The sequence below is a fragment of the Hippoglossus hippoglossus genome, chromosome 15 (genome assembly GCF_009819705.1).
Source record: "Hippoglossus hippoglossus isolate fHipHip1 chromosome 15, fHipHip1.pri, whole genome shotgun sequence".
Lineage (NCBI taxonomy): Eukaryota > Metazoa > Chordata > Actinopteri > Pleuronectiformes > Pleuronectidae > Hippoglossus > Hippoglossus hippoglossus.
In genome coordinates, this window is record NC_047165.1 from 24,193,448 (window position 1) to 24,211,994 (window position 18,547).

General features: G+C 41.9%; 1 protein-coding gene across 1 annotated transcript in view; it reads right to left on the minus strand.

Moving 5' to 3' along the window:
* Nucleotides 1-6,004: 6,004 nt before the first annotated feature.
* The window catches only part of LOC117775290 (B-cadherin-like), a 30,817-nt gene continuing 18,274 nt past the window's right edge, over nt 6,005-18,547 (minus strand). Inside the window, exons 13-17 of the mRNA XM_034608302.1 lie at nt 18,254-18,386; nt 8,325-8,543; nt 7,702-7,832; nt 7,347-7,490; nt 6,005-6,994 (exon numbers count right to left, since the gene is read on the minus strand). Of these exons, the coding sequence (XP_034464193.1) occupies nt 6,776-6,994; nt 7,347-7,490; nt 7,702-7,832; nt 8,325-8,543; nt 18,254-18,386 (846 nt within the window). The 3' untranslated portion in view covers nt 6,005-6,775. The remainder of the gene's footprint in view (nt 6,995-7,346; nt 7,491-7,701; nt 7,833-8,324; nt 8,544-18,253; nt 18,387-18,547) is intronic.

Here is an 18,547-nt window from a genome sequence, read left to right on the forward strand (position 1 = left end):
CCATCTGCTCATAAATCATTTGTCTATATTCCTCACAATGAAACTAACAAAAAAAATTAAAAGTAATTGTAAATATATCCCTTAAATTGTTGTGGCTCTGTGAGAGTGAGTCCAGCTGCATACATGTATCTGCTGCAGTTTCTGAGCTGAGTGAGCTGCATGATTACAATCACCAGCCAGCCCCCAGTCTGCATCTGGAGAAACAACAGTCTAACCACACATGCACATGCACACAGAAACTAGACAACCTCAAAAGTGTTTGTCACGTCATGTGTGTGAAACCAGCCAGCAAAGTGTCTCAAGTTTTAGGTTCCCCATTTTCATATAAATATCTATGATGTATTGACAGTAATGTCAGTATGTGTCTGTGCAAGTTACTGTTGTATTCAGCGTGTCATTCAATATCTCATAAATCATCTACTATAACAATACATTAAAAAAAATAATTTCTATTATAAATTTGTTGTGAATAAATTATAGTTGTACAGTTACGGATTCAAGCTCAAAGAATTTCATTTTGCTTCAAAAGCATGTTCAGCGTGTAAAAGACATACACTGAACACAAAACCAACACACATATAAACATTTAACCAGGGCTTAACAGGGTTACATTAGAATATATGCTAATAACATTTCAGGCAGACAACTCACATTTGAAATATCTATTACAGCAACAGAACATAGTTAGTTTGGCTACTAGGCTCTGACTTCATCACTTCCCCAGATAAGATTACAATAATATAATGGGGGAGTGATGAGGAAATATCTTTAATCCTCCTTTGCCTACAGATCATGTCGATACTAAATTTGTAGAATTTGTGAACAGATCAAATATTTAAAAAACATAAAACTTTGTTGATGCTGCCTGCCAGGCTGAATGCTAAGTTTGTGTTCGCTTATAACGTAATGATTATTGTGTTGGTCGATGCTCAATCTCGTGTTTTTAAGGTATCATAAATGAGTTATATGCTTGATTCTATATCCTTGCCCAGCACAGGAAACTGAGGGCTAACTGGATCTCACAGGTCTATCATTCTCCTTTCACATCTAAGGCTAGAGGCGTGGCCATCATTTTCCGTAAGAATATATCTTTCCGTTTTCAGTCATCCATAATTGATCCTAATGGCAGGTTTTTAATCCTAACTGGATATATAAATGTACTCCCCCGTTACACTGCTAAATGTCTACGGGCCAAATACAGATGATCCCGCCTTCTTTCGGAAATTGTTCAATTTAATTCCTGATAATGACTTGAGCCATATAATGATCGGAGGTGACTTTAATTATTATCTTGACCCATATCTGGACAGACTATCCTCAGCCCCTCCCCCCAGGTGGTGGATATTTGGCGACTGAAACATCCATCTGATCGTGATTATTCTTTTTATTCTAATGTACACAAGTCCTATACACGGATCGACTATTCTCTAGTCAACTCTAGACTGATCTCCAATATTGACAATGTCAAATATCACAATATAATAATATCAGACCATAGTCCAGTTGAGCTGAACCTCCGAATGTCCCTCCACAGACAAGCCTATACCTGGTGTTTCAATCCCCTCTTACTCCAAGACCAAGCATTTAAAAAGTACATAACAACGAATATTTCACAGTTTCTTGAGATCAATGACAACGGGGAGGTGAGTGACTCAACATTGTGGGAAACACTTAAAGCTTATAAAAGAGGCCACATTATTTCTTATGAAGCTACATTGAAAAGGGCTAGGAGAAATAGATTGGATGAGATTGATGGAGAATTGCTGGTTGCTGAACAGGTTTATAAAAGCTCTTTGCGCCAATCAGATTATAATAATATTCTTAAATTGAAATATGAATACAATTCCATTCTGGGGGAACAGATTGGTAAAACACTTCTCAAACTTAAACAGAGACCCTTCTGTAAAGGCGGCCGGACCGGATGGGTTTGGGCCAGAGTTTTACAAAGCTTTTCAAAATGCTCTCAAACCTATATTAATAAGAATGATGGTCACTCTGACAGAGCTCCAGCGTTGCACTGTGAAGAGAGGAGAACCTTCCAGAAGGACAACCATCTCTGCAGCACTCCACCAATCAGGCCTGTATGGTAGAGTGGCCAGACAGAAGCCACTCCTCAGTAAAAGGCTCATGACAGCCCACCTGGAGTTTGCCAAAAGGCACCTGAAGGACTCTCAGACCATGAGAAACAAAATTCTCTGGTCTGATGAAACAAAGATTGAACTCTTTGGCCTGAATGCCAAGCGTTATGTCCGGAGGAAACCAGGCACCGCTCATCGCCTGGCCAATACCATCCCTACAGTGAAGCATGGTGGTGGCAGCATAATGCCGTGGGGATGTTTTTCAGCGGCAGGAAGTGGGAGACTAGTCAGGACCGAGGGAAAGATGAATGCAGCAATGTACAGAGACATCCTTGATGAAAACCTGCTCCAGAGCGCTCTGGACCTCAGACTGGGGCGAAGGTTCATCTTCCAACAGGACAACGACCCTAAGCACACAGCCAAGATAACAAAGGAGTGGCTTCGGGACAACTCTGTGAATGTCCTTGAGTGGCCCAGCCAGAGCCCAGACTTGAACCCCATTGAACATCTCTGGAGAGATCTGAAAATGGCTGTGCACCGACGCTCCCCATCCAACCTGATGGAGCTTGAGAGGTCCTGCAAAGAAGAATGGGAGAAACTGCCCAAAGATAGGTGTGCCAAACTTGTAGCATCATACTCAAAAAGACTTGAGGCTGTAATTGCTGCCAAAGGTGCTTCAACAATGAGCAAAGGCTGTGAATACTTATGTACATGTTATATTTCCGTTCTTTATTTTTTACAAATTTGCAAAAATTTTAAACAAACTTTTTTCACTTTGTCATTATGGGGTATTGTGTGTAGAATTTTGAGGAAAAAAATGAATTTAATCCATTTTGGAATAAGGCTGTGACATAACAAAATGTGGAAAAAGTGAAGTGCTGTGAATACTTTCCGGATGCACTGTATACTCACTGCAGACACTTGCCTGTACAATGCCCTTCCTGGATGAGGTTTCTATGACCCCAAGCTGGTGCAGCTTCTTTATCTTTAAGGAAAAGGTTTAATGCATTTTTGCAAGCACGTGTTTCTCTGTCCTTGACTTTGCTGGCATATACAAAATTGCTAATAATTGAGCCACCTTGGAAAAATTGTGATTCTCAGACCTTCTCAGAATCTTCTAGGAAGATTTGCCATGGTGTCTATAAAGGGCTCTTTCACAGAATATCTGACCCTTCCTCAGAATGTCTCCATATTTCCCATTTATAACAGTAGACATATCATCTTGATGAAGGAAATGGCTAAGAAGTGGGTGCATTAGTTTTGGCACTTCCTGCTATCGGATGTTCTCTGACTACCTCTCTTTGTAGTTGTTTTCTGGACCTCTCTACATTTCATGTTGTTAATCACCTGCTTCCTCTTGGACACTGACTTATTTATTTTCCATCTTTTCTTTAGGTTTACCATCTCTTAGGTCTCTTAGGTCCTGAGCTTCTCCTCTGTGTAGAGCAACTTTGAAAAGAAGAAAGATAGCACAACAGATATATGGACCAATGAGGGCATATACCTCAGAGTAATCTTGCAAAAAGAGGAGAAAAAAAACACCATATAAACTAAATCAGAGTTGTTATGGTGTCATGGACATTTACATGCTGAAGTGAGAATGGCTGTTCTCTTAGACATGACATCTAAAGAAGCGAATGGGGAACTGAAACTGTTTTCAGCAAGTCACAAGGTTGGCCTCACACTTCTGACTTGACAAACGCTTTTAGGATGATTTCACACTGATAACCGTCAACAACATTTTTTTGTCAGTAGTCCTCAACTAGGATACGTTTGGTTTTAAACAAGGTGAAACATCATGATTGACAGCTGAGACTGACTCACAATTGGCTAACCATGTGCATCAGCGCAACATTTTTGAAGCAGGTCCATTCCTCGACTCCACAGACTCTTTGGGGATCTTTCATGTTGTCCGTCCTAAAATATAGTCTCAGGCAGTGATTCTCAAACTGTGTGGCGCGCCCCTCTGGTGGGGCGCAGAGGCATAACAGGTGGGGCGCGCGACCGGGAGGGGGAAATGTGAGGCGGAACTAATGTTTTGACGTCCGCATCTCTCTAACGGTGGAACAGTAAACAAATCGTTCTTTCGCCGTAGCCAGGGGTCGCAACCCGCGGCTCTGCAGCGGCTCCCTGCACAGTGTTGTGCATGTCGCGCATATTTTTCGCGAACAGTGAACTCACGTTCACGTTAATTTGTTAAATCATCATCGTATCAGGCCAGCATGAAATACCAGGAGCGGGCGAATGTGTGTGTGTGTGTGTGTGTGTGTGTGTGCGCGCCCCCAGACAGCGCACACACACACACACACAGGCCCCGGGGCTCCGCCCCCACTCATTCGCTCAGAGAGACACACACAGTGAGATCAGAGCTCGTTCACGTGAAGCAGCAGGTCAGTGACAAACAAGACACAGTGTTCAAAAACCAAGTTGAAAAGAAAGATCGATGAAGCCTGTCTTGCTCTTGGGTTCACAGTGAATGAAGGAGGACATGAGGAGAGACCAGTGTGTATTTTAGGTCTGAAAACTCTGGCAGCTGACAGAGACCCAACAAATTAAGAAGACACTTAGAAACATTACACCCCAGTCACATGCATGTGTTCTTTTTGGTTGAGCTTTATCATCGTTGTAACAAAGTGATTATAATTTAATTTATTTTTTCTCTATTTTTGAAAAAGTACATACTGATGGAGGAATGTAGTGATAAATGTTTCCAAAAGTACTTCAATTAAGTTGAATTTAAGCAAAGTTATTGCACTATTCTTTGAAAAAAGTGGCAAATGTCACAAAAAGTTGTTTGAAAAAGGTTTTTTATTTGCACATCAGAAATTCCTGAAAGTAATGTGAATTTAATGTTCATGTGTATGTTATGTAAATACACATGTTAAACTTGGCCCATTTTGTCATAATTTTGTTGGGGCAGGGGAGCGGGTGGGGCATGAAAAATATTCTAGCTCCAAAGTCGGGCATGACAGAAAAAGTTTGAGAACCACTGGTCTAAGGTGTGTATGTGTGCGTAAGTCTCTCTCTGTCTTTCTCTATCCCTTCAGGAACAGAGCGTCACTGCCTTTCCAGTCTGCAAGTACACTGAGGAGTTGAACCTTTATCTTAAAGAGCTTGGGTGGGAAAATGCCTTAACAGAGAATCACGCACAATGTTCAGAAGAAGACAGGAATGCGAGTGTATCTTGGGCACATTGTATCCCTTTGCAAGCAGCACATACAGAGTGGGGGTCAACCTCAGTGATCTTGAAACCATGTCCAGTGCTTACCCTTGTCCATTGCAGGCTCCATGGCTGAAAGTGGTTCCGTTTTATAACTAGAAGCAGTGATCTGCCAGACACATGTTCACATGGAACAGCAGCACATCTCTGTGGTATGAACCTGAAGAGAAAACTTGCTGTACAATTGCTGTATGTTGTGCAACACGTAGCACCAAGGGGATAGGAACACTGGTGTTGAACCTGTTCCCAGTTCAGCTCAAGTGGATCCCACATACAGATATTATTGCTTTTGAAAAGCAGCTTTAAATACATGTGTTGTCTCAGTTTGGGACAACACATGCATTTCATACTCGGTTATTTTAAATGTGCAAGTATTTTCACACTGAGAATGGCAACATGAGGTGCACTACACCTGTCTGGATGGTGAACTCATAACAGTCAAAAAGCTGACTATAAAAAAAAACTGTAGCTTTCTCATCCTCAACAGCTGCCAATTTGAACTTTTAGGGAATTTTGGAAGAGGAACCGTTGTTTTGCACTAGTGGTTTAATTTTCACATGGCGTGAAACAGGATACTAATGAGTATCATCAGCACACTGTCTACACTACTTGATAACAGTGTGGGGGTTTCTACTTCACACGTCTGCTCTGCTTATGCACCGGTCAGCCACAGTTCTTGTTTAAATAAAGACCATTCACAAATGTATCTTTGTATTAAGACATTTTATAAAAATTCAAAATCAACAGTTTGTAATAAAGTACCTTTGGAGTTAACTATACAAAGTTTGACATTGCAATGTAATAAAGTTGTCTATTGAACAGATACTTACCAATCATTTTTAAAAAGCATTTATTGATAACTCATTGACCACAGTTGGCTGGCTACCTGGATTTTGCTTTGATTATATATAATTTCATTCCTCAAACAGAAATACAAAACTGACATGTAATTGTAGCAGTGGTGCAAACTACATAGAAAAAAATGTAAAGTACCATAAATTGCCAAATTTACACACGTTACCAGTGCAACTACAAGAATGTGTGTGTCCAGTATCACCCAGCATAACGGCAGGCTAATACATCTAAATCCATAAATCCACATTCAGACTGAACAGGTGGCTCCGGAACATAGTGAACAGAGAATAAACAAAGCAGATTTAGTCTTTAGCCTAGAGGTCAAACAGGGATCTAAAAGACAGACTGAGCTTAACCATTCAAAATGGGGAACTCCTGTACAAAAAAATCAAAAACAACATCCTCTGGCTTTGAGCGGTGGCTGTTAACTGCTGATGGGACTGCACTGTAAGGTAAACCACAATCCACACAAAGAAAAAACAACATTTGAGAGCCGACTGATGTCTGTCTGAGAGTAGTTTCCCTGGGATGCATTCACTTATCAGTCCATGTGTCGATCAAACTAACATTCACGCAGCCATACGTGCATCCACCTTAACATATTGTTTGTTCTTTGGTACATTTACAGCATATCATCATCATCCTCTCCTCCGCCATACATGTCTGCCAGTTTCTTGAAGCGGGGTCCCCATTCGTTCAGGCAGTTGTAGTCCTGGTCTCCGCTGCTCGACGAGTTCAGTGAGGAGAGGCTTCCTGCATCAGAGCCACCGCCCTCATAGTCAAAAACCAGCAGGGAATCATAGGGGGGCGCTGTGGGGTCATTGTCGGCTGCCTTCAAATTCTGAGAGGGGAGCAGGGGATAAACAGTAGATTGTCACTCTATAGAATCCAACTTTAATATACAAACACTGCAGAATATAGTGGGTGAGATGATACAAGTATTCATCTATTTATAAACAAAAGAAAAATCACATTATGACAAAAACATCTCCATGTACATTACATGGAAACAAAATGAGCATCAAGGGCAAGTTTTTTAACATCTTGTGCTGACCAGAATATATTGTTCATCACTGAAACAGTTTTGAAAATGCTCCTGAGTGAAATTATAAATTATGATTTCATTCTATCAAAGCAGTAATAATCAACCTATATAAGATGTTATGAATATGTTTGGAGAAGCTTTGACTCACATCATCAATGAAGTTGCCAATTTCCTCTGGGTTGGCAGGGCGAGGCCGGTACTGAGGAGCCGGCATGAAGTTTGGCATCACGTCGTTCCTGAACACCTCTGGCCGGTTGTCCAGACCACGGTGGAGAACACTCAGGTCATAGTCCTGACACAAAATACATGTCAGGGTTTTGCTTTGATTTCTGTTACATCACAGAAGGGACTATGTTCAATTATTTCCAAGCCTTCATCGCTGCTGTATTGATTAGCTGGTTGGAAGTGTATCCTTACCTTTTGATGTGCTACTTTGATTATTTAAAGAATCACGTGACCGGAGACTGATTAAGAAATTAGACCAAACCTGCATCTTTCTTTACCTGATCGTCCTCTCCACCTCCCTCCTCGTCATAGTAATAGATGTTGTCTCTGATATCATCGTCCTGCAGAAGAGGCTCCTTCTTTTCTCCTCCTCTCCGTCTCGCAAACAGCAGTAGTAGCAGCACCAGCACTGAACAAAGAGCACAGAGGTTAATTCAACACACCCACATGATTAGGTCACCAGGTGTTAGCTGAGAAAGTAAAGTGAAGGTAAAGTGATGAGAGCACCATGGTCACTACTGGACCAACCATTTCAAAAGGACATGTTGTATACTTTTCATATCGCTTCAAATCACATCAAATGTGGATTAATCCATCACCTTAAATTGTTCCCAACAAAAGCATATTTTCACCAGCTTTGTCCATTACTGGAGGCTGTCAGGTCCTATATAACAAATGTTCTGATGCCCAAATGAAGAGCAAACATTGCATGAATTACTGAAACAGTCATAGCTTCTCCTGCTGCCTGTGTCATACAGAACAAATGATCACATCACCAGAAACACACGGCTGCAGGTTGAGATTCAAAGCTTTTCTTTGAGTTACATGTTAATGTTCTCACCTACAGTCCCTAGAATTTTGATATAAATCTTTTCAAATTGAACTAGAATCAAAGACTCACTGAGCAGCAACAGGATGCCTCCCAGTATTCCAAGAATCATGGGCAGGCTGCTCCCACCGGCAATTCGCCCTGAACAGGACACGATTTCACCTGTGCAGTCACACACTGTGGCCTGGACGGTGTTGTCCTGCTCCATGCCATCGTTGTCTGTAACCCTCAGGACCACAGTGTATTCTCCACTTTCCAGCTCAGTGCCTAAATTAAGTACGATGCCCGTTTCTGCAACAAAGAAGAAATGAGAAGAAAGTGTAGTTTATAACCCCTGCATTATTCCATGTCAATATATATATATCTCAGGAATCTTTCATTTAATCTAATTCCAGATTAATTTCCAAAGCAGCGCTCATTTTGTTCCCACCAATTGCTTTAAGCTACACATTGACCATAACAAACATGCTACATTGTAAATAGGATGAGGTCTTCTTCTCTGGAACTGCTCACCCTCATGCTCAGAATAACCTCCTCAGTCGACTTTAATCATTCAAACCTCAGAAGTCAATTTCAAATCTATACTAAAGCATCTGACCTGAAAGTATTTCAAATTTTGGAGCTTACATTGCGTGGTACACAGCCTGGGAGGAAGAAGTGTTTGATAAATTCCATCAGTTATCATGAAATAGAACAGCACTAAAAGCACTGACACATGGTAGAAAAGTGTAGTCCCTTTCTTGATCAAGTTACATTTGTGGGTTTATTTTACAACAATCTAAAAACATGTAAAACAACAAGCCTGTTTGACGCATGGCGAAGTAGGTCGCAAGCCGGGAATACTCTGTTCACATTCGGTCAAAATCCTTTTTTAATCCGTTTAATTCCATTCAACTATTGGTGCTAACGCTGACTTTAGAGTATGAAAAAGACGAATAGAAAAACAGGCCACACGGCAGACCAACAAGATAAAGAGACAAAACAAGCCGACACAGATAAGCTAGCGGAACAACCGGACTCTGAGGCTAGCAACCTGCTAACCCTGCCAGATATTGCTAACGTCCATGAAGGAACGCATTATAGCAAAACTTTCTGCTCAACTGTAGGCTGAGAGAGCTATTATCGACCAACACCACGAAACCATTCAACAGTTGGAAACCTCGCACAACGACATGCATACAAGACTTGAGAGACTTGAATCCTCTTGTGCAGCGCTCTCAAAAGACAACGAAGAGCTGATCGATCCAGGCGAAACAATATTCGCATAATAGGACTGCCTGAAAAAGGTGAAGGACTGCATCCCACTTCATTCATTGACACATTACTGAGAGAAACATTTGGTGTGGAGGCTTTCCCTACCTCAACGATCGCTGACAGGGCTCATCGGATCGCCATGGTCAGGAAGAATCCAGCTGACTCCAAACCACGTCCCCTCATCGTGCGAATTCATCACTTCCAGACCAAGGAACGCATTCTGAAGCTAGCAAGAGAGGCCACCTCCGTTTCTTTCCGCGGATCACAAATTCACTTTTTCCCGGATTTCAGCGCTGAAGTCTCCAGGAAGAGAGCTGCATTTATCCCAGTGAAGTCGCAATTTAAAAATGCTGGATTCAACTACAGGATGCTGTTCCCTGCCAAGCTCCAGGTTACCGACAAGGACAGACAGGAGAAGCTTGTTTTTCTCGCCCCCGACGAAGCTGTCTTGTTTGTGGAAAGACGTACAGGCAAATAGGGCTGGGATACTTCCACGCAGGCTGAAACATAGCGTGGGTGAGTAAGCTAACTCCAGATGCATCTTATTATACGAACTCTGACCGTAGCTTACTCCATAGGACTTCATATTAGTGTTGGGATCGAGCCCAGGACAAAGGAGAGGCCTACAACACATTTGAGAAGCCTGACTAGAGTTCGTCTCTAACATGAGGCCAAAACCCCCAGAATGCTTTTGGGGCCTCCATGTTTTTTTGACCGCCGCCCGAGTTTAAACTCGGGCCTTCCATTGGCTGAGAGCCAACAAACCCCACGGCCCCCCCTGGAGGGAGGCCGGACATTTCTCAGGTAATAAATACAGAGAACCCCCTCAATTCATTTTTCCCGTGCACTGAAGATAGGACCAGAACCTCTCCCGGTTCCTCCAGATGATCCAGACACCTAAGGGAGCAACCACCAAACGTTTGTATTTTTATTTTTAACTTAAGTTCATTCCCTTTTATTTTTGTGAACTTCCCTTTTTTACCTGAGCTTTATTTTTGAAACAACCGTGGCAAAGTCTTTCACTCCCCGGCCGAGTTCCCCAGACTTTTTCTGGATCCACAACTACAGCTGCTCCTCAGCTGTTCATACCTGCAGAAGGGCACGTAAAATTCGCCACAAGGAGCAAGAACCATTCGCACCAGGAGCAAGAACCATTCGCCCCAAAGAGCAAGACCATTTGCCAGAAGAGCAAGAACATTCGCACGAAGGGCAGGACACATTCGCCCAGGAGAACGAGACGAATTCTCTCCTATCCGGCCCAGCTCGTTTCCCGCTGCCACCGCGCAAATCAGCTGCTCTAGAGGCCACGAACACAAATTCACTTGTCTTCCCGGAACGCGCCGCTCGCGCATCAACGAACCGCGGACCAGCAACAAGTAAGAGGCTTATGTCTGGGCAGAGACTAGTTTAAACATTAGCGTGTTATTATTTGAGTGTATATTTCTGTAGGACCGCCGAGTCCCTTTGTTTTGTGCCAGCGCGCCGTGACGAATCTGCGTTTCCGGCTATAGCGCCGCACTGTGTGATCGTCAGACTCATTTTGCGGAGATTTTAACCCATTAAAAGATCGGTACACAGCTGGACGGATCTTAGTTTGTCCGCTTGGGTACCGAGTGGTAGAGTCCCTGCAAAGTTGTCTCTGGCGGTGTTTGAGATCTTCTCTGATCACTCTTTGCATGTTTCCTTTTCTCTCTCTCTCTCTCTTTTCTCCTAAACCCGCCTGCACACACATTCCGACCTGCATCCACATAATTCACGTGTTATACCTGTCCGGGGACTTAGAGAGTGCGATCGCATCTCGACGCCATTCGGCGCTTTGAACCACGAGATAGACCAAAGTATCCCTTTGTTCTCCATTTCCTGTTGGTCAAACAACGCGGTTAGACCGCCATCTTGAATTCGATCCTACGTCAAATCACGTGGTTAGACCGCCATCTTAAATTCAGTAACACGACACCACGCGGTTAGACCGCCATCTTAAATTCAGTAATACGTCATCCCCCGTGACTTCGTACGCCATCTTGACTCCCCCTTCTCTCTCACACACACACACACACACACACACACACACACACACACACACACACACACACACACACACACACACACATAGGTATTACAAGTGTGTTATAAATCGTGTTAAGTGCTAGTGTTGTGATCTTTGATATAGTGGATTCTTGTTAGGATAATAGTCATTAATTAACATTGATGGTATTATCTTTAATAAATTCTATTGTATTTAAAGTACCGGTATTTTGTGATTATTTGTGCATATGTATGTGAATACAGCTACAACATGATAGCCAGTGCTTGAACTTTAACCTTCACTGTTCATTTTACAATCATTAATAGTAAATATTGAGATTTTATGAGACTGATCTTTACAGATTGATTGTTGGTCCCTGATACCAGGGTGGTGCCTAAATTATAATTACAAATTTTATTATTCTTAATTGATAATTTTATTGTTTCTCATTAATTATTTCATTATTCTTAATTTATAACTTTATTGTTTTTAATTAATAATTTTATTATTTTAATAAATAATTTTATTATTTTAATAATCGTATTTTATGATTATTAATAATTAGCCAACATCAAGTATACCTACTATTGCACAACATTAGTCAACTTTCATTATAAATGGTCATTCTTCTTTTTACCTTGACTGCTATGTGATGCATAAAAGGCCCTGTTGGATTTTTTTAAAAAGTTAAGAAAATGCTCTAGTTATATGCCAAGTTTGGTTGCCTACTATGTTAATGTGACTTCATTTTGGTCGTTTAACTTCGTTTTATGTACAGATGCTTGAAAAACGCTTTTTCTCCCTTCCTATGTTGTACTACATTTTTTAAGAGGCTAAATAGACTATTTTATACTATATCTTCATAGTTAGGCTATTTTATCTTTCAAAATCTAAAAAGGGTGGCACACGCCACCCGCAAACTGTTCCTCCTACTGTTCCTGCTACTCTTAAAAGGTGTTATTCGTAGTGACTTTGCGTTGTGCACATACCCTTTTAATGAAAAACATATTTTCTGTAATAACAGAGTACAGAGTGTAGAGTTTAAGCATAGGTAGCACGTGTTCTTTGTGCTTTTTGCTAAAGCAAGTTTTTCAGCCCAGCCTTTTTATTTTTATTTTCATTTGTATTTTTATTTCCCCCCTCTCCCTCCTCTCTGTGCATTACCCTCACCCCTCGCCATCATCTCACTTCACTATGGCTTCCCACAACTCTCAATTGATCTCAAACCTCATTTCCTGTGCTAGACAAAATGACATCTAGAGTTAACACTCAGTGTCGTTCCATACAGTGTGTTTCACTTAATGCAAAAGGACTAAATAACCCAGTGAAAAGACAGAAAATAGTATCCTATCTCCGGCAGCTAAAGGCAGATATTGCATTTATACAGGAAACTCATTTAAAAACTGATGCTGTCAGTTATCTTAAAAGAAGATGGGTTGGACAACTGTACCACTCACAGTTTAACGTCAAAGCCAGAGGGGCCGCAATCCTTATACACAAAGATATTGCATTTCAAGCAGAAGAGGTGATTGCCGACACCATTGGGAGATACATCATTGTCATTGGTCAGTTATTCTATCTTCCTGTAATTCTTGTCAATGTTTATGCCCCAAATTTTGATGACCACAACTTTTTTACTAAACTCTTTTCTGCCATACCTGCCCATAACAATTACAACTTGATAATAGGAGGCGATTTTAACTGTGTGCTCAACTCCACACTAGACAGATCCTCAGCTAGACCTCAGGCTCTCACCAAATCAGCCAAGGTCATCAATGGTTTTTGTGCACAATCTGGTCTTTCAGACATTTGGAGATTTAAATATCCCAATAAAAAAGGCTTCTCCTTCCTCTCCAGTGCCCATCATACCTACACCTGTATTGACTATTTTCTGATAGATAACAGGTTAGTAGGCAATGCAGACTCTTGCCAATACCACTCCATTTCTGTCTCAGACCATGGCGCTCTATCCTTTCAACTGAGCTTGCCCAATTGCTTCAGACCCTCTTGCCATTGGAGGCTTAACCCACTTCTATTGGCTGATGAAGAGTTTGTAAATCACATCTCCTCCCAGATTAATTTCTTTATAGAAACTAACACTACCCCAGATGTGTCCCACTCAACCATATGGGAGGCGCTTAAAGCGTTCCTTAGAGGGCAGATAATTGAGTACTCCTCCAGAATAAAAAAAGCAAGAATGGCCAAACTTGAGACCATCTCCCAAGCCTTAGCTGATATTGACAAACAATACGCCTCATCCCCCTCTCCAAGTCTTTATAAAGAAAGGCTGCGCTTGCAGACAGAATACGATACACTGACCACAGACAAAGCCACTTATCTACTCACCAGGGCCCGTTATAATATTTATGAATCTGGTGATAAGGCTGGCAAACTGTTAGCCCAACAAGCCCGCCAATCCGCCTCCTCTCGCCTCATACCTAAGGTCCATGGCGAAAATGGTGAGATCATGACCAACCATTTGGGGATTAACAATGTCTTTAAACAATACTACAGTGACCTATATAGCTCTGAACAAGATGAAAACTCCCCAAAAATTGAGAGCTTCTTTGACAAACTCACATTTCCCTCTATCCCTCCGGAGCACAATTCACCACTTGGGGGAGAGATCTCAAACACAGAAATCTTAGAAGCTATTAAATCTTTAAAATGCAATAAAACACCTGGGCCAGATGGCTTTACCTCAGACTTCTATAAAAAATTTGCACCTGAACTATCCCCACTGCTGTGGCCATGTTTAATGAATCCTTGTCTGAAGAGCTTCCACCAACCCTACGACAAGCTGCTATTACACTTATCCCTAAAAAAGGTAAAGACCCACTACAGTGCGCTTCTTATCGCCCTATCTCTTTACTGAATGGCGATTATAAAATTCTGTCTAAAATCCTAGCCGCTAGACTGGAGAAGTTACTACCACACATAATATCCAAAGATCAAACAGGTTTTATTTTAAATAGACACTCTAGCTCAAACTTGAGAAGACTCCTAAATATCGTGTATTCCCCTTCAGCCCTTGTTCCTGAAATGTTGATTTCACTTGACGCCGAAAAGGCGTTCGATCGAGTTGAATGGAACTACCTGTTCTCAGTGCTCAAGCAATTTGGATTTGGTGAAGCTTTTATATCCTGGATAAAACTTTTATATGCTCAACCCTTAGCCGCAGTAGTTACCAACGGTCAGCAGACTGAATATTTTTCCCTGGGTAGAGGCACCCGCCAAGGCTGTCCCCTGTCGCCCCTCCTCTTCGCCATTGCAATAGAGCCGTTAGCCATTGCCCTTAGGCAATCGGATGAGTTTTCAGGCATAGTGCGAGGTGGACTTACTCACAAGTTATCCCTCTATGCAGATGACTTGCTATTATATACATCAGGGGTATTCAACTAAAATTTAAAGAGGTCCAGTTAGAGAAAATTTCTTGAAGCAAAGGTCCGGAAGATCATAATGTCTAACTATTTAGTGTGATATATATTTAAGTAGCCGAGTAGTTGTATCAACATCTGCATGTACTAAATACCTGACTGTCTAATCAAATGAATTCAGTACGATTCAAAAACTTTTGGACAATATTTATTGTCATGTAACATAGAACTGAACATATATGTATGATTGCAGATATGTATAATGTTCTCTCATTAACTAAATAAAAGTAGGGCTGCATTTCAAAATAAGAGAAAATAAATAAAATGTGAAAATTCTGCATGTTCAAATAAAGGGCTTAACTTGAGAAAAATAAAATAAAGGGAGCAAAAGCTTGAATTTCCCTTTTTCTGTTTCACATCTTGACTCAAAAGTCTCAACCAATTTTACAGATAATAAATCTCAACACATCTTAACAATTGAACAGTTTTAGAATCACTTTCTTCCCCTCTTATATCCCACTCCCCCACTTTGTTCGTCTGTTTCTCTCCCTTTCTCCGTCTCACTCCTCTGTTTCTCTCCCTTTCTCCATCTCACTCCTGTTTCTCTCCCTTTCTCCGGCTCACTCCTCTGTTTCTCTCCCTTTCTCCGTCTCACTCCTCTGTTTCTCTCCCTTTCTCCGCCTCACTCCTCTGTTTCTCTCCCTTTCTCCGTCTCACTCCTCTGTATCTCTCCCTTTCTCCGCCTCACTCCTCTGTTTCTCTCCCTTTCTCCATCTCACTCCTCTGTTTCTCTCCCTTTCTCCGTCTCACTCCTCTGTTTCTCTCCCTTTCTCCATCTCACTCCTCTGTTTCTCTCCCTTTCTCCGTCTCACTCCTGTTTCTCTCCCTTTCTCCGTGTCACTCCTCTGTTTCTCTCCCTTTCTCCGTCTCACTCCTGTTTCTCTCCCTTTCTCCGTCTCACTCCTGTTTCTCTCCCTTTCTCCGTCTCACTCCTCTGTTTCTCTCCCTTTCTCCGTCTCACTCCTCTGTATCTCTCCCTTTCTCCGTCTCACTCCTCTGTTTCTCTCCCTTTCTCCGTCTCACTCCTGTTTCTCTCCCTTTCTCCGTCTCACTCCTCTGTTTCTCTCCCTTTCTCCGTCTCACTCCTGTTTCTCTCCCTTTCTCCGTCTCACTCCTGTTTCTCTCCCTTTCTCCGTCTCACTCCTCTGTTTCTCTCCCTTTCTCCGTCTCACTCCTCTGTTTCTCTCCCTTTCTCCGTCTCACTCCTCTGTTTCTCTCCCTTTCTCCGTCTCACTCCTGTTTCTCTCCCTTTCTCCGTCTCACTCCTCTGTTTCTCTCCCTTTCTCCGGCTCACTCCTCTGTTTCTCTCCCTTTGTTTTCTCTCCCTGTATCTCTATCTTTCTTTTTCTTTCTACCGTCTTTTCATGTGTAACTTGCCTCTAACTCTCTCATCTGTCTGCACTGTAGAGTCGCAATGTTTACCGCCTGGAATGCACAGACTTGATTGGCTGAGTAGTATCACGTGGGATGGCTTAACTCGCATGCAATTGTGGTCTGTGCGTTTCCTCATCCGCTGAACCACTACCGTAAAGACTACAAAAGCTGCGCCGGTTACAAATAGAAGCGCCCCATCAGGTTTTAAATCATAACCTTTTGTTTTGGCTGTAGGTCCGGGTCCGTACGGGACGGCTTCTGGGTCCGGACCCGGACCGCGGTCCGCCTGTTAGTGACTCCTGATATACATCTAACCCTATAACTGCAGTTCCCTCAATTGTCAACACTCTAAATCAGTTTGGGAAAATATCTGGCTACAAAATTAATCTCCAGAAGAGTGAAATGTTCCCTCTCAATCAGGCGGCCTCTCAAATTTCCCCATCACATTTCCCATTCAAAGTAGTTAAGAAGGGATTTAAATACCTTGGAGTAGAAATCACGCCCACTTTTCCACTGCTATTCATAAAGAACTTTGGAGTGCTCTTGGAAGAGTGTAAACAAGATATGGTGAGATGGTCCAGCCTGCCACTCTCCTTAGTCGGCTGAGTTAACCTAATTAAAATGATTGTGCTACCAAAATTTCTTTACCTCTTCCAAAACATTCCCATCTTGATAAGGAAAACATTTTTTACAACTTTGGACCGATGCATAGCATCCTTCATCTGGAATGGTAAATCACACAGGATTAAAAGGCAATCGCTTGAAAGACCCAAAGGGCTTGCTGGCTTGGCTTTGCCCAATTTTATGTATTATTAATGGGCCTGTAATATCCAGAAAATATTGTTCTGGATGGAGGACTATCAACCTGACAGCAGTGAGGCCTGGATACATCTTGAGTGCACAGGCGGCCCGGTCCACTTGCGCTCTGTCTTATGCGCTCCGTCCCCTCCGACCCCACATACCCTATTTTTCTCCAACCCAATTGTCCTTAACTCAGTTGGAATCTGGTCACAGTTTAAGACATTTCAGCCTGTCTACAATGTCAATTCACTCCCCAATTGTCAATAATTACAATTTCCCACCCTCTACCTTGGACTCAGCTTTTAAAATCTGGATGGCAAAAGGCATTACTTCCACACTTAGCCTCTTTTTTCAGGGCAAATTTGGATCATTCGCACAACTCTCTGAGAAGTTTGACCTGCCAAAATCATATTTTTTTAGATATCTCCAAGGAAGACATTTTGTGCAGAAAAACATTGCTTCATTTCCAAATTTACCATCAGATAACGCAAATGACAATCTTCTCACTTTGTCTCCGCACCATAAAGGCTTAATTTCAGTCCTTTACAAGCAAATCTGCAACATCTCCCCCCCAGTCACTGCAAGAAACTAGAACACTTTGGGAAGAAGACCTAGGGGAAGTAATGAGAGAGGATCAGTGGGAGGCTGCGCTAAACTCAGTACACACATCATCCCCATGCGCTAGACATAGCTTAATTCAACTTAAAATCCTCCTGAGAGGGCCCATGTTGTCATAGCTTTCATCTCTCTGCTTGCCAGACGTCTGATACTACTCTTATCTACTCTTATGGAAGGAACAAACACCACCCACATTCAGCAGATGGATTAGAGACACCATGTCTTTCTTGAAACTGGAGAAAATCAGATATACTCTGAAAGGTTCCATACAGAGCTTTGAGAGAACCTGGACCCCTTTCTTGTCGTACTATGAGAGCATACAAAGCCCACTACAAGAGAAAGATTAGATGGTCTTATTGTGGGTAGGGGTATAACCATTAGATTTGTGATGTGTAATTGTATAATTGTATTGATTACCCAAAAAACACCAATAAAAAACTGTTAAACATAAAAAATAAAAAAACAACAAGCCTGTATCATAGTGCACATACTGGAATCATTCATCCGAGCGGTCCAGTTGGTCTTGGACATGCCCTGTAAAGAGACACTGTATGGAGCAGCAAAGCCAGGTCCATCTTTATCTGTTACTGAAAGCAGCTGAGGAGCCGATTCCTTGTAACACACCTGAGAAAACACAAAATGTCATATTGAAACATTTGAATTTGCTGATCAATTAAGTGGACAACAGTTATGTTTGGCTACTTTTAGAACAGCGGCATTTAATTATTTGTTTCATATGTATAGAGGCTCTCCACCAGACAGCTAAACTCCTCCATGTTAAGTTA